At 42.8% G+C, this 16,697-nt stretch overlaps 1 protein-coding gene across 1 annotated transcript in view; it reads left to right on the top strand.

Annotated features, from left to right (window-relative positions):
- The window catches only part of SEMA5A (semaphorin 5A), a 349,482-nt gene that overhangs the window by 273,009 nt on the left and 59,776 nt on the right, over positions 1-16,697 (top strand). Inside the window, exons 13-14 of the mRNA XM_082652404.1 lie at positions 4,991-5,172; positions 10,682-10,825. Coding sequence (XP_082508530.1) covers positions 4,991-5,172; positions 10,682-10,825 — 326 coding nt within the window. The remainder of the gene's footprint in view (positions 1-4,990; positions 5,173-10,681; positions 10,826-16,697) is intronic.

Raw genomic sequence — 16,697 nt, 5'->3', positions numbered from 1 at the left:
ACATGAGACAAGCCACTCCAAAGAGTGCATCCAATATCCTGTTTTGTTACAGTCTCTGACCAAAGGTACATGAGCCTTAAAAGTAAATAAAGGAAAACATTTTAAGTTCTGAAAAAATATCCAAATAGAAAATATAAGACTTCAATTTAGTCGTAAGAACATGATGGTTGGAGAACAGTAAGAACCTAAAGATATGCTCCAGGGACCTCTATGCTCATCAAATGCATCTACATCCTTCATCAGTTGGGAATTAATGAATTGAACATGAATGAATCAAAAGTGGGATTCAGGATTATGCTTGTTAACAAAAGTTGGCTCTAGCCAGCTCTTGGAAGTCCATTATTTCCTAGGTGAAGGGAACTTTGCTGTTACACAACTGGTGGTAAAAGTGCATGAAGCTGATTTCCATAAGAGTCTCATCAAAGAAAGTTCTAAGAATCACGTTACCCAATGAAATGGCTGAGATCACAGGCTCTGGATTAAGCTTGTTTAGACTGATTCTTGGGTCTGTTACAACCAGAGTGACTTTGAGCTAATTGAGTGACACCTGGGCTTCAGTTTTCCTATCTATAAAGTGAGATGTACGCTCTAGGGATGCTGTGAAGATGCAGTGAGATAATACCTGTCAGTCACTCAGTGCAGTGCCTCACCTCACTGATAAGCTTAGCTTCTACAAAGGCCACCTCAGCTGGCACTCAACTCATGGCCCCGCAGGCCCCTTTCTACAAGTCACTGACTTATTCTTTTAGTTTGCCAGTTTCTACATATTTTTCCATCATAAAATGTCATCTTCCAACATTCCGAATGATTGCTGCTTCCATCTTTATTCATTCATCACCATCATATTGTATTTCCCCCTGACTTCACAAATCTTTGAGTTTTGTATATTCATGATCTCTTGTTGTTATAGAGATCCTAACAATCTCTGTGCTGTTTCCTTTGCATTTTAGACAAGGAAACGGAAGCCAAGGGGGATTTAAGAGAATTAACCCATCTTTGCAGGTCCCCAAATCATCTGCCCCTACAAAAGTTTCTAATCAGTATTGGGAGGATTCATAGACATTCAAAAATCACAAGGACTTCCCTGACCTACATGACCCTTCTCACCATCACAGACAAGGAGGCAAATGGAAGGAACCGGAAGTCTCAGAGAGCCTCTGGTGATGGTGATGCTGGTCTGTGCTAGTCAGTCCACATCCCCTCCCCGCCCCTGCCCCAAGGGCCTGAGCTTCCCCACTTCCAGACTGTTCTCTCTCTCCTCCCAGGCTTTCTTGTTGTCTTGGGTCTGGCCAGTGTGCACCACAGGCAGGAGAATGAGGCTGGGGTCCTCCTTCCTGCCCTCCTTCAGCTCAGCCTGCAGCTTTGGCCAGGGCTTCATGCCGCATCACAGCCCCTGTCAGGCAGCCCCTTCCCAGGCTCTATTCTTCCCTCAGGCCCCCATAACCTGTCCTCCCCTCTCCCCAGCAGGTCGGCGCGATGAGCACGGTCGTAGCTCCCCGTGTTTCTGCTCCCTGCGGCTTCCGCATCCCTTGATGGTTCCCTTAATCCCCACCCACATCTCTGCCCAGTTTGCCCTCATCACGTTCAGGACCATCATAATGCACGTGCTTAAGACTTGGATCTTCACCTCTGAAACCTCACTGGTACCATGAAGCCGTGATATTTTATACTCTGTAACTCGTGGGCTCCCTTTGCCTGAACCTCCAGCAAACATTCTAGAGGCTTCTGGCGCCTTCTGGGCTGGGTTGGAGTGTAGTCTACAGCACAGCAGGCCTTCAGAGAAGGAGGACGTTTTTGATGTAAAATTTTAGAGTCAACATGATGTGATAAACTACATGGATGGTGATATTCTCTTTTGATTGGTTTTTCATGTTGCTTTAAAAATTCACTTTTAAGCTCCTTAGGTTTTTGCACGATTTTCCATGAGCTGTGACATATATGTTTGTGTGTGTGTTTGGGGTGTAACAGGCACAACTATGTACCCCTACATCACACGCAGAGCAGCACCTTGGAAGCAGAGTCCAGTCCTGGGCTCTGATAATCCCCCCTTTCCACAGTTTATCTGTTCACCCATAACCCGCTCGGTAAGGAGTCCCTCATATCCTGTACAAAGCCAGCCAATGGTCCAAGCCTACCAGGAAATAGAATAAAAGTTGTGAACTGTTTTCAATGTGAAACTGTGTCAAGCAGTAGTAGAAGCCCCCCTTCTCCTTTTTATCCCACTATAAGAATTCTTGTCCCCAATTTCCCCTTCCAGCCATCACCTACATGCCACAAGCAGATGGGGAAGACTAGAGAACTGGCTTCCTTGTGGTCCAGATCTGGGTCTTGTCTGAGGTACAGCATCATTTGGATGCCTTGAGGGAGGCAGATAGAACCATATTTGCATTTGTGAAATCGAAATGGAACTCAGCATCATTTCTGTGTGATCCGTGCAACGCTTTTACCTCTGGTCGGCCCTTAACTAGACAGTAGTCCCTGTGCCAACCACTTGACAAGTACTCAGGTGCCGTTTTCCTTAGCCTCCGAGCACAGCCCAAGGGTAGAAACTCTCATCACCCCTCTTTACTAGGGACGGATGGTCCCCCGCCCCCGACCCCGCCCCCCTCCCCGCCTCCCCCACTCCCGTAGCACAGGTAGCTAGTGCGTCAGCCCCCATGCCCAGCCCCGCACGGCGCCCTGAGGGCAGAGCAGCGGAGGGGGCACCCCAGACTCAGAGCACATTCACAAAGTAATAGTAATGATCACGATCAGTCAAAATAGTATGGACCTATACTGTGTAGATAGCATACAAATATGCCGTGTGATCACTGTTAGTACTGATGCTGGCTCCACGAGCAAGGGCTTCACGCTTTTTACCGTGAGAACAGTCATAGCCACATTTACATAGCGGGCGGGTGTTTGGACTTGTGAGCATGGTCAACCCCAGTGCGCGCATCTGCTGATCCCTTTTCTACCTGCACAAGAGCCCTTTCGGCCAGAGGCAGCAAGAGGGCTGTTAAAGGATGGAGGAGGAATCCTGAAACTCGCAAGTGGCAGGGCCTTTGCTGCTTTAACAACAGATTCAGGGAGAAATTCGTGGTGTGAACCCCCTTGTCACGCAGGGGTCTGTTCTCCAAGAAAACACTGAGGTCACCGTATGGTAGGAGCTGTATTCTTATCCTGGTGGGACGGGGGAGGTTCCAGGACCTTAGAAATGGGGATATTTTCCTCTTAGGAAAAATCTGCCTTTGTACATCGCCTCACTCTGGGTGGGATCCGGTGAATCACTCTGAATCCAGAGAACCATGCAGTGTCATCCTTTCCCTTTTGTCCCTGCTTCTTATAGAAATCGCCAGGTGTGGTTAGTGGGAGTGTAAGGTCTTGGAGTATCGATAAGAAACAAGAGGGGTAGAGTCATAACTGTGGCAGCTGGAGATGGGCAACCAGCCAGGTCAGAGGAGATGAACATGCTTAATGTTTACTCTTTCCTGTTGTACTTGTATACAGAGCAGAGGTAAAGCTCACTTGGATTTTCACACGCAAAATATGGTGTCAGCTTTGTTCTGAAACTGTGTCGTGCAGGTACAGTTTGCCCCAGAGAAATTAACTGTCTCATCTGTGGAGTCCTCTCCTGTGTGAATGATGAGTCTTTAATCCCCCAGAATCATCCAGGGTGGGACCATTTGGGTGAGAAGGTGGGGCAGCAGAGAGTAACGTGAAAGCACGTAACTTACTTGTGATCCCTTCTCTTCGTTCGTCATATTTTCTAAGAAATGCATAAGGCCCCATGTTAAATTTAGGAGGTTTGGACTTTAGGCCTTCTTCTGTCCCTTTTCAGAGGGGAGATTCCTTTTTGGGGTCTGGGTGATCTGAAGGCTGGGCCCCAAAACTCTCAAATCTGGAGGACACTCTAGCTCCTGAGAAAATTCCCTGGTCAGATTGACAGTGACATCGTGCGGTCTTCCACCTGCACTGGAGCTAGTCACCATGGGCCGGGGTGCCCGCCAGAGAGGCCCCTGCCTTCCACCCTCCCTGGAGGCCCTCAGAATGTCCACATCACAGAGCATCCGGGCCCCTTGTTCAGACCCTGCCGTGACTCCTAGCTCAGCTCTCCGTTTTGCTTCCTCTGGACCACCTGCTCGCGTCCCAGCGACATTAGAGCCTGCTTGCCCTCAATACCACACAGCAGCATCATTCCCCTCTGTCATCACTCAGGCTGCTCCCCTCGGCGGCCCCGGCCGACTCCGTCACCTGGTGCCTCTCTCGTGCTTCAGGGCGCAGCGCAGCCTCCTAACCGTCCTTAAGGATCCTGCGAGTTTGCCGAGAGCCCCTTCTCCGCCCACAGCCCCTGCTCAGAGCTCCATCACTGGATTTACTTGTAGTAATGATGAGCAGTCCAGCTCCTCCTGGCCAGCTTACAAACTCTTGGAGGGTGGATATAGGACGGGTTTGACGGGGATGCGCCTAACAACTAGTAGGTTCCGGTTGCTTAATACACGCTCTTTTAATACGTTATAAATTAAATGTTGTCAGTTTGAGGTGACTTTTGAGGCCGGGTCTTACATAATGCTAGCTGACCAATCTTGCATTATTTTAAGGTACATAAAAATGCAACAGGGTAGTACAGATGTGATTCTTCACTCCAATTCTTCTTGTTCCTTGGGTTTCTCACTTGAGTGAACAAGCCTAGTATCGCTTGATTGACAAGCCGTTACATCTCCCCCTCCTCCTTGAGGGAGGCAGATAGAACCATATCCTTCTTACCCCTCTTTTCTTCTGCCCCCTCCTCCCCTCTGCCTCTTTTTTCCCCTCCCTCTCCTCCATCACTGTCTCCACCGATGACCTCTGCTGCTTTACTTCAAAATACATCCCTGTTCCTCTCTTTTTAATCGTAATGTGAAATATTCCAGATGAGTTCTGATGGTCTTGTGGGAGACCTTTCATTTTTTCCCTATGATGTTTGCAGCCTTGACCCTTTCTGACATCCACGTTTGTATCTGCTTCCTAGACGAGGAATCTCACCGTGGATGGGCACTTCGGCGCGTGGTCAGCGTGGACGCCATGCACGCACACAGACGGCAGCACCGTGGGATCCTGCCTCTGCCGGACCCGCTCCTGCGACAGCCCGGCCCCCCAGTGCGGCGGCTGGCAGTGCGAGGGCCCCCGCATGGAGATCGCTAACTGTTCCAGGTGTGTCCCTCGCAACACTCGGGCTTAAACTCACGTGTGAGCTCAGCCTGCAGAGGAATTTAGGAAATCACTTCTAATACGTGCCTTCCCTCTTCAAGAGAAATGTCAGAAAAAGAGGGCCACTTACCACTTAAAAATGATGTGATCTATGAGAGCAGATTTAAAATTACAAATTAGGTTTGTAATATACATATATACATATTCATATATATAATATACATATGTATGTATACTGAATCACTGTACTGTGCACCTGAAACTAACACGATATTGTAAATCAACTGTACTTCAATTTAAAAAATTACAAATTAGATTCTAAGCCTGTTTATATGTTGAGATAAATCTAAACCTATTCATGTGTTCGTTGTTAGGTGAGGGAAAGTATTTTGAGAGTGCACGATGTTAGAAGAAGGAAAAGCATAACATTTCTGAATGTTTAATTAGACCCTGCTCATCAAGTTTTTAAATGGGAAAGTGGCTATCAAATCACTATGGCATTTAAATTCCCTCACACATTTAAATAATGATGTAACAGAAATTATACCTTTGCAACTTTTGAAGCTTTTGACGAAAAAAAAATTCGATGCCAACTTACAAGTAGTTGAGAGGTATCTAGTTTATCACCATCCTTTTAGGGGGCAGGTGAGAAACTTGCTATGAAGACCACCACGCCCGGAAACCACACTGTCCAAGTACAAACATTGTGAGTGACAGCTGTCCCATCACAGCTACATCACGGGAACTTTAGTTGCTACCCTATATCTGTCCTTTACAGATTCAGGAATGTCACTCTAGGGGCCGCTTCTGAAACTACCAAAACTATCCTACACTGGTGCTCACGCTGCAGAGGAGCCCGCTTCTAACAGTGCATATTGCTTTCCAAATGTGCATGAGAGTGTCACTTACTGGCATATGGGCTGTTAGGGATAAATTTTGGTTGATGAATTAAGGGGTGTCCAAGAAGACATGAGCTGATACACCGTGCATGCATCTCTGTCCTTGCGTGGATTGGGGGTAGCATCTGCCCTGATAACGGAGTAGGATAACTTTCCCTGCTCTGAGTAGAAAGCTGGCTAGAGCAGCTGTCTGCTGTCAGCAGCATCACATCTGCTTCATGTGACTCTCTCATGAGTGAACATTTCAGCATGCCTGAGGGATAGGAAGCTGGAACTCCATCATTTACAAAAACAGGCCATGTCACAGTTTCGTGTGTGTCACCAGATTCTATCTGAGATTTGCCTTCTTTCTTATGAACCACCTCAGGGCAGGGTCTGGAGAGGTGGCCCATTCCGCTCACTTGCTTCTAACCATTGGAAGCCACTGATGCTGTCAAAGGATGGAGACAATGGAGCAAGTGGATTTGGCCGGTTGGCAGCAAATGTTTTTTGTTCTAGCAGCAGGGGACTCCTAGTCTACATATTCCTTTGAAGTTGTCTGCCCAAAGTATGGTAATCTAACATCAGAGATGGTTTTTAATGCCCTTTATCAGTTGATAACCTGTCTATGTTGGCCTCAATTTTGTTGGAAGCAAAAAACTGGAAACCACCTAACTTACAAACCCATATTTTTTGGCTCAGTCAGCAACGTCAAGTGCTTCCTCAATTTGTGCAAAGTACATCCAAAAGTCTTTACAAAGACTGACCTAATGATGCTAAACTAAACCTGTTCTTCTTTATTTATTATTGTAGTTGTTTAATCCAATATACTCAGAAACTGTTGGGAAATTCAAAATATTGCTAGTTCGATACATTTTGCAAATATAATATCTTTGATTAAACGCTTTTATTGTATCACATCATTTAAATTTGTTTTCTCACTATCTTGGAGCCACAGATTAAAGGCATTCAATTTATGGAAATGAACCCACAAGATAAGGTAATTAGCTAAGCCAGACTTTATTATCAAACCAGGGTCAAGTCAGACTTCCTATCAATCAGGAAAATCTGGTTTAATTTTATAATTAAAATGAACACAGGAATGTGTATGTCACTTCTGAATTCTAATTCCTGGGGCGGGAGGGAGGAACAGCGAGAGAGAGAGAGAATTGGAACTAGCTAAGCAGAAAGGTAGAACGTCAAGGAGGACTTGAAGCCTTGACGGGACTTTGTCATCTAAATACAATAAGTCTGCAACTTTCAACGTTTGTTACCTATACCTTCTGTTTTTAAAATTTTTTTATTGAAATATAGTTGATTTACAATGTTGCGTTAGTTTCAGGTGTACAGCAAAGTGATTCAGTTCTACATACATATAGGTGGGACCTTAGTTCCCCAGCCAGGGATGAAACCCACAGCCCCTGCATTGGAAGCGCAAAGTCTTGACCAGTGGACCGCCAGGGAAGTCCTTACCTATACCTTCTTAGGGGACTTTTCTCTAGGAGCAACCCAGGATGTGTCCATCCTGGGTTGGTCCGGAGAACCAGTGACAGCGAGATCATCTGTGTGCAGGAATGAAACTGCAGAGGGCTCTGAGCATCTGCAGCTGGGGTGGGGGAGGGTAGCAGGAAGCTGGGCAGAGCTGGGCTGCAGGCCGCACAAAGACCTCAGCTGGCCGCACAGGAAGCTCCAGAACTGGCAGCTCTTTGATGCTGTTAGATCCTCTCACCTCAGAGTCGTAACCACCAACACCCTCAGCATCTGGAGAAAGGCAGACCACAGCGTCCACTACTGCGCACTATCTCCCAGTCGCTGGGAGATAGAAGCCAAGTCCTTAATCACACAGCTCTGCTCCGAACGTCCCAGCTCAGCTAACATCTGCCGGAGAATGGTTCAAACAGTGTGATCCGTGGAGTAGGTTTCCTGTCTCCTTTGTATATTGTTTTGTTGTTGTTTGTTTGATTTTTCTTTTACAACTATACTCAATTTGGTCCTCCCTTCCCTGCATCACCTATAGCACTGTGACCACAGCAATATTTCATATTTTAAAACAAGCACCAGGACACCTGAAACTAACACAACATTGGAAGTAAATTACACTTCAATAAAAAAGATAAAAAATTTTAAAAAGCCAGCACCAGGAAAGCTTCTTGGATCAGTCTCCGAACTCTTCCGCCTCACTTCATGTAGGATATTTTTATTAAGTGTTATCTTCTCTCCAGGAGCCTATTTAGAATGCAGAGACCTCTGGGCGAGTTGTCTGTGACATCACTAACACTGAAACGCACGTTGGGTGACCACACCATACGGGAACCCAGGGCGTGAGGGCTCTGCCTGCCCAAGAGGAGAAGGTCTGTCAGATAGGGAAAGGCAAGCCACAAGGGCGGATTTTGCCCTCTGCTCACCTTTTCCATAGGCCAGCTCAGATCACTGCACAAAGTTGAAAGGAGCCCATCAGGGCTACAGAGATGACATTATTTGTGTTATTACAGAAAACTACAACATATCAACCTTGCATTATGTGCTGCATTATTTCTAGAAAGCTAAGTTGGTTTCCACGGATGCCTGGCAGAAACTTTATAGAAGTCATAGAAGTGTTATTGTTGGAAGATTATAGTCAATGAGTAATATTCTTTTTTATATTGTTTCATGGAAAACAAAGACGATCACAGGCCTTACTGTGACTTGTTTATCGATACCTCCTCGGCTCTGGTTCTAGCTGTGGAATGTCATTCACTAAGCAGAGCCGTGATACAATTAGTGGTTATTTCAAGACTAAAATTCAAATAAACGAACCTGCTTTAGTGATGTTTTAAATGCATAAGGGGATTGTTTTGGACTGACTTAATCACAAAAATGATCCATCTGCTGATATATGCTTACTTCTTTGGTTGCCTGCTACTACATCTGCCGCTAAGCAGCGTTTCTAAGTTGTGCAAACCCAGCTCCGTAGAATAGTCACACTCATGGACAATATATTCATTTATTCCCTCAGGTATTATACTCCTATTATTTACAAACACTTCCACTTACCTACCTCCCTGTATACAGCAGGTTCCATAGATTGTAAGTAGACTATATCATCAGATGTCACGTTTGTTAAAAGGTTTAGGAAATTAAGAATTTCCAAACAATTTTGGAAGCAGTGTTTCCTGCATTATCTAACCATTTTTTTCATATATAAAGAAACTTTGAAAATAAAAATGTCATTTTATTCATGTTGAAATTACTATTTTTGCATGTAATTCAATGAATTACTTGGATACTTTTTAAAATTGTGTAGGTAATGACGTATAAGATACTAATTACTTTTAGAAGCAAATTGGGAAGTCTGTCTTATTTTGTGTTATTTTGGTTAAATTATCACAAAGCAGCTTTGTTATTGTATTGTACATCGAGGTATCACTTTATATTTTATTGAGATTATTTTTAAGTTTCAGAAAAGAACGTAGGGAAATATGAAATACACTAAATATTTTCTCAGAGGAACTTTCATTTGAAATTGTGTTAGAAGTTACATATGTAATTTGTTGTTTGTACCTTGAGCTGTGGACCGCCATGCTTTTAAAGGAACATATAAAGTAAAATAAGAATTCATGTGAGTTGACTTTTTTCAGTGGAACTATCAATCCTATAGATGAGGGTAACAGCTATTTAGAAACACATATGCAATTAGAGAAATAAAAAAAATTCTACATGCCGTAAACCATCTATGTGGGAGTTTGGACTCTATTTAACAGATATTTTAATACTTAAAAAAATTTTTTATTCCTATAGCTTGTTTTTAAACAGCAGGGACAAACTGCTAAGGGAGATATTTAAATTATAAATATTCTACCTGCAGACATGTTATGGAAAAAATACAATATCAAACAAAAATTTTCTCTAGCTGCTAGGAGCAGTTTATTTTGTAAACCACTTTTATAAAAATGGTTCATTTTCTTTTACATTTTTAATATATCTACCTTATTTTATATGTATAACAACATAAAGATATATGCAATTTGCACTTCCTATTTATATACTACGTCTTTGTCAAATTGCAAGAAAATAGCCAAGAATCTGAATTTAAAATACCCATTCTTCATTTTTAATAAAGCTTGTTTTAAAACTTCGCACATTACGGTGCTCTTTATCAATGTGAATGCCATCGAGAAAGTTACTGATTTTCACTAATGTTAACAGGTTTTTAAACTAAACATTTAGATGAGTATTTTGTTCAAATGTGCAGTTTTCATAGATGATAACTGACATGGTACAAGTCAACTAAATTCATAAACTCTCAGGTTTCAGGGATTCATCTCTAACTGCTTTTCGGTGAAATAACATTATTTTTCATTAGTTTATAGTTTAATGTTTTCATAACTAAACTTTCTTAATTGCTCCTAATATTGCTAAAACCTGACTCTCAGATTTTCTATTTTGATTCTAAAATCAGATACGTGGGGAAGAAAACCTCACAGTGATTGAGGTTCCTGGATAGGACCTTTATGCCCATGGCTCTTTGCGGACTTTTCCTTCACAGCCCACAGTCAGTGGTCCGTGTCGGGAACGTGTGAATTTGGGGGCGGGTGCAGACAGAGGTTGGGCTCCGAGCCAGTTGGACCCAATGACCCCGTGGCTTCCTCCCCCAGGAGTGGAGGCTGGACCCCCTGGACCTTGTGGTCTCCCTGCAGCACCACCTGCGGGATCGGCTTCCAGGTGCGCCAGAGGTCCTGCAGCAACCCTACTCCGCGACACGGGGGCCGGGTGTGTGTGGGACAGAACCGCGAGGAAAGGTATGTACCCTCTCTGCTCCCGGCATCGCCATTCTCGCGCTTACTGTCATCCCAGTGTGGTCGGTTCCCCTGCAGCTTCAGTTTTGGATCCGGCTCGGCTTATCTGTGGCATCCCTTTCTGTTGAGCTGAATGACCCTCCTCTTTTTCTGGCATTCTTTAATTTTGACCAAAGCTTGGGGTTGACAGCACCATTGGGCCGCCGTGGAGCCTGCACAGTTCATTCAGCTGAGCAGTTTCCAAGGAACTGGAGATGCAAGGACAGTGGGCATCTCTGTGCTGGGCTCCCCAGAGACTAAGCCTATGGGTCTGCTGGAGAATGATTGTTCTTGTTAGAATTCAACTAGAATTGAATTCAAGTTTCAAACCTCCAATCCTGAATAGGGCCTGAGCTGGTCCTGGGTCCAGATGGTATTGCTCGGATGAGGTAAGTTTTCCATCACAACTCAATTAAGCACTGGCATGTAGGTGAGAACATAGTCAGTATTTTGGTTATATTTACAACTATGCACTTGTCTATTAACAGGTACCCTCAGTGAAGCTGCAGGACAACCCAGAAGGGGGGATCCTTTTCCACGTGTATTTTAAGCTTTCCACACATCATAGGGACATTTGAGTTCAGTCTCGCATTTAACAGTTTGTTGCTTTCTATAGACTCAGACATTTGGTTTTGGCCTCATAAAATCTACAGTTGTCATAATTGACTCTTTCTTGCATATTTAAAGTACATTCTCGTTTATGGGAGAAAATCCAAGTAGGTGAATTTCACATCACTTTCAGGATTCTTACTCCCCATATCACATAAACTTATCCTATTGATCCATGAGAAACAAGCTGGCTTTCAGTACTTTTTAATTAAAATGTAGTAAGGCTTATAGCCAGTGAAATGGGTTCAGTGGGAGCCTCAGGAAAATACTGTATGCAGTTATTTGCTATGTGATTAATATTTATATAGACAAAACCACAGGCTTAGTGTATAGATAATTCTCTACTAAATACTTATCACAACCTGAAATTAACTGGAATCATTTTTTTTTTCTTTCTTCACTGTGTTCCTAAATCACCAATTAAGACTTTGTTCTTTTGACTCAGAGAGAAAAATGAAGGATGACTTTTACAAAGCAGGGTGGGTCGCTTTTGTAGTAGTCCCCAGTGACAGACTTGCATAAGCTTGTCATTTCCAATCTGACACCAGTTGATAAGTGGGAAAGCCAATTATGGGGAAGTTGTCTCCCTGCTATTTCCCAGGGCTATAAGATTTAAATTGGTTGGAAGTTGTAAAATGCTATACGTTGTCACGTAATAGAGCCCATTCAGGCCAAGTCGCCTTCATCTGTGCGAAGCCACTCCTAAGATCACGGCACCTCCACAACCTCACACCTGTTATCACCTTTCCCAGGCTGAGCACGCAGGAAGGAAGAAGCTGGTTAATTCTGTGGTTAACATAGGTGTATGTTCTGTATCCATTTACGAGTGTTCATAAAACTTCATTTTCAGAAAGAGATCAGGATGGCTCATGTGTTTGAGGAACTTACACTTAAAATATTCTTATTTTACAGAAGAAACACTCATTTGGGCTACATGAATACTTGCTTAAGAAGGGAATATTGGGACTTAAGTAAGAGATGCCTGGATGATAAGAACAAGGCCTGTGGCCCGGGGAAGTCTCCCTTTGGAACTGCCTTTCTAGGGAGGATTCAAGAAAATAATGAAAACTAGAAAAGACAAACACACGATATCAGTTTCTTGGTCTTCACAAACAAACGGTTCTTAGGTTTCTTTGCCATGTTATGCAGGAAGTCTCTCTACCTAAGTAATATAAAGAAATACCATTCTGATTCTGAAAAAAGGGAAATTTGAGAACTAAACTCGAGATTAAAGGAGAGCCTTGTCTCCCTGAGAAGGTACAAAAGATGATGGACTAGACATACACAATCATTAATAAAATCACATTGTGTTTATTTGAACACCGTCAACCATAAAGAACTCCTGAGTGGCCACAAATGAATAAATTGGCTCTCCTGGGAAAGTCCCGAAGTTAATGTTAGGACTACAGTCAGTGACTTTTGATTTGGGATAAAATCTCCAATATATGAAAAATTCAATGAGAGCTTTATTGCAACAGAGATCTCAGAAATAGCTACATCATTTTTTCTACATAATGGATAAAGAAAATATGTAACTTATATTCTAGCTGTACTTTAAAAGGCATGGGCATTTTGTTTTTCTGTTCTGAAACTTCCTGGAAAGTGATTTTCTTGAGTAGCAGAAACTGAATAGAAGCACTGACTCCTAAAAAGGCTACCAGCAAGGATGAAGCAATGGACCTCTGTGTATAAATATTATCAAAATGCAAATGTCATTGTCTGTATTTGTCTTCTCCTGCTGCGTGACACAAACTTAATGGCTTAAAGCAACACACATTTTTTAACTCAAGTCTCAGTGGACCAGGAGTTCCTACGTGACTCATTTGGGCTCTCTGCTTAGCCAGAGCTGTGGTCTCATCTGAGGCTCAGCTGAGGAAGGATTTACTCCCAAGATCATGTGGTTGTTATCAGCATTCAGTGCCTTGTGGGCTGTCAGTCTGGGATCTGGGCGTCTCACTAGTTGTCAGCCTGAGACGGTCCTCAGTTTCTTGCCAAGTGAGCCTTCCCAATATGGTCATTTGCTTCCTCAAATCCAGCAAGGAAGAGAATCTCCTTGCAAAATGGACATCACTCTCCTATGTAATGCTATCACAAAGGTGACAAACCACCACCATTCCATATTCTATTGGCTAGAAGAAAGTTACAGACCCAGTCCTCAGTCAAGAGGGGGACATGACACGGAATACGAACATCAGAAGGGCAGGGATCATTGGGCTCAGCATATAGTTTATCTGCCAGCGTCGATTATGTGTCCCTGACGTGTACAAAATGCATTTCTCCCCTCCCAAGTTTCCACAAAATTTTATACCATTCAATCATTTCCCCAAAGTCCAGAACCTTATTTAAGTCAGACCCATATGTGAATGAGCCTTCCTGGGTGTAGTTCATCTCAGTCTGTCCATCTTTAAAATGAGAGACATGTTATCTGCCACCAACACATCCAGTGAACCCATGGTGGGACAGGCAAAGGGTTACAGCTACAGATAGTTCTGTTGAAAAAGGGGGGAAATGGAAAGTACAAAGAAATTTCCACTGAAATTCTGAAATCTATTCAGACAAGTGTATGGAGTTGCTTGATTAAGTTTCAAGGCTTGGCCATGATTCTCCACAATTCTTAGCTCTGTGTTCTGGGCTCTCACTTCTGTTTCCTGAATCATCCTTCCTTTCTCATGAAAGGTAGCATGTGCTTCCAGCTGGGCAGTTTAATCAGCTTGCTTCCTGCCAGTACAAGTCTGCGTTTCCAACAGCCTCATTTCATCTGTACTTTCTCCATACATTTCAGTCTAAGCTGGCGATTTTTTGCTGAAATAAACTCTATAAGTCTTCTGTGAATTTCCTTGGGGTTTACTCTGCTGAAGAGATCTACACCCATAGATCTTTTTGAGATAGCCCTTCTCTACCTGGGGTTCCTGCTGAGATGGCTGAGGGACAACACCCTCCAGCTTGCCTGTGACTGAAAAGATCTGCGACTCTTTCTCTTGACCTTTTGAAAGGACTCCTTGTATGACTGAACACTACTCTGATCTTTTGATGTTTCTGAGGTTTTAACAAAAGGTTGTACAGTCACATCCTCAGCTTTTTACTCTATGTCCACCTTTCCTGACAGTGCTCAGAAGCTGCTTCTTCATTTTAGCATCTTTTGCCATCAGGAGAGGCCAAGAATTTCCAAAACCATCCAGACCTGTTTCTTTCCATTTAATATTGCTTCCCTCAATTATTTTTCCTTCCACATTTTACTATAAGCAGCAAGAAGAAACCAGGTGGCACCTTCAACACTTTGCTTGGAAATTTCCTTAGCTATATAACCCAAGTCACTCTTATGTATTCTGCTTTCCATATAACTGCGGTAACAAATTTGGGAGCTCTCTTCGTTGTATGACAAGGGTCTCCCTTCTTCTAGCTTCTAATAATATGATCCTATCTTCTTTTAGTTTCTTTATTGAGCTAAAGATATATATATATATATATATATATATATATATATATATATATATAAAACACATAAAATTTGCCATTTTTAACTGTTCAGTTCAGTAGCATAATTACATTTACAGTATTGTGCAACCATAACACTATTTCCAAAACTTTTACATCACCCCAAACAGGAACTCTGAAACCAAAAAGCAATAACTCCCTATTATTTCCTCCTTCCAACCCCTGATAACCTTTAATCTATAAATTTACCTATTTAGGAGATTTCATATAAGTAGAATCATACAATATTTTTATGACTGGCTTATTTCACTTAGCATATTGTTTTCAAAGTTCGTTCATGTTGTAGCATGTATCAGAACTTCATTGCTTTTTAAGGCTGAATAATATTCTCCCGCATGGCTGCCTCATATTGTGTTTACCCATTTACCTATCAGTTGACATTTGGGTTATTTCCACCTTTTGGCTACTGTGAATGATGCTGCCATGAACACTGGCATGCAAGTATCTGTTCAAGTCCTTGTTTCAGTTCTTTTGTGTATATATGTAGGAGTGTGTGTGTATATATATGTATAGAATTGCTAGGTCATATATTAATTCCATGTTTAGCTTTTAGAGCAACTGCAAAATTGTTTTCTACATTGGCTTCATCATTTACATCCCTACTAGCTACGTACAAGTGTTCCAATTTCTCTACATCCTTGCCAACACCTGTTATTTTTCATTTTTTGATTATAGCCATTCTAGCAAGTATAAAGTGTCTCGTTGTTTTGAGTTACATTTCCCTAAGATGAATGATGTTGAGCATCTTTTCATGTGCTTATTGGCCATCTGTATACCTTTCTTGAAAATGTCTAGGCCTTTGCCCAGTTTCTAATTGGGTTTGCTTTCTTGTTGTTGACTTTTACTTCTTTATCTCCTTCTAAACCTTCACTGGCAGCATCTTCAAAGTCTACATGTATACTAACAGTCTGTTCAAGGTGATTTGGGTTTTCTCTACCATGCTTTTCAAAATTCTGCTTGCTTCTACTCATTCTCTAGTCCTGAAGTCTCTTTCATATTTTTAGATATTTCTTACAGTAGCACTACATGCCTAGGTGCCAAGATCTGTCTTAGTTGTCATTCATAATAATATTACTTCACACTTAGCTGCCTAAAACACCACATGCTTTATTGGCTCACAGTTTCTGTGGTTTCGTAGTCTGGACAGAGCTTACCTGGGTTCTTTGCTTCAGGATCTCACAAGGGTGCACCAAGGTGTAGACTGTGGCCGTGGTCACATCTGAGGCTCAGTAGGAGAGGGGAGGGGACTGCTTCCTAAATCCCGTGGTTGTCAGCCACATTCAGTTCCTTCCGTGTCGTTGGACTGAAGCTGTTATCCAGAAGCTGCCCACAATTCCTTGCCACCTGGGCCTTTCGCATCTGACTGCTTACTACTTCAGAGCCAGCAAGGGAGAGAATTTCTTGAAAGAAGGACATTACACTGTTATGTAACATATTCATGGGAGTGACAGCCTGTCATCTTTGCCATATTCTATTGGTTAGAAGCAAGTTCCAGGTCCCACCCACACTGAGTGGGAGGGGTTTACACAGGATGTGAATTCCAGGAAGCAAGGCTTGTGAAGACCATGCTAGAGTCTTTCCACTGCATTACCAAAGTTAAGAGACCCAGGAACCAAGGAGGTTTATTATATGATTTTTCTTCGTCTTCATGGGCAAGTTTACTTAATCCTGTGATGAACCAAAGTGATGCTCTTTGCAAGTCATTATCATCACTCTATCCTACTGGTTCCCT

The sequence above is a fragment of the Grampus griseus genome (assembly GCF_964374135.1).
Source record: "Grampus griseus genome assembly, chromosome: 3".
NCBI lineage: Eukaryota > Metazoa > Chordata > Mammalia > Artiodactyla > Delphinidae > Grampus > Grampus griseus.
Note: the sequence above shows the minus strand (reverse complement) of the source record. Positions and strands in the feature narration are given on the sequence as shown.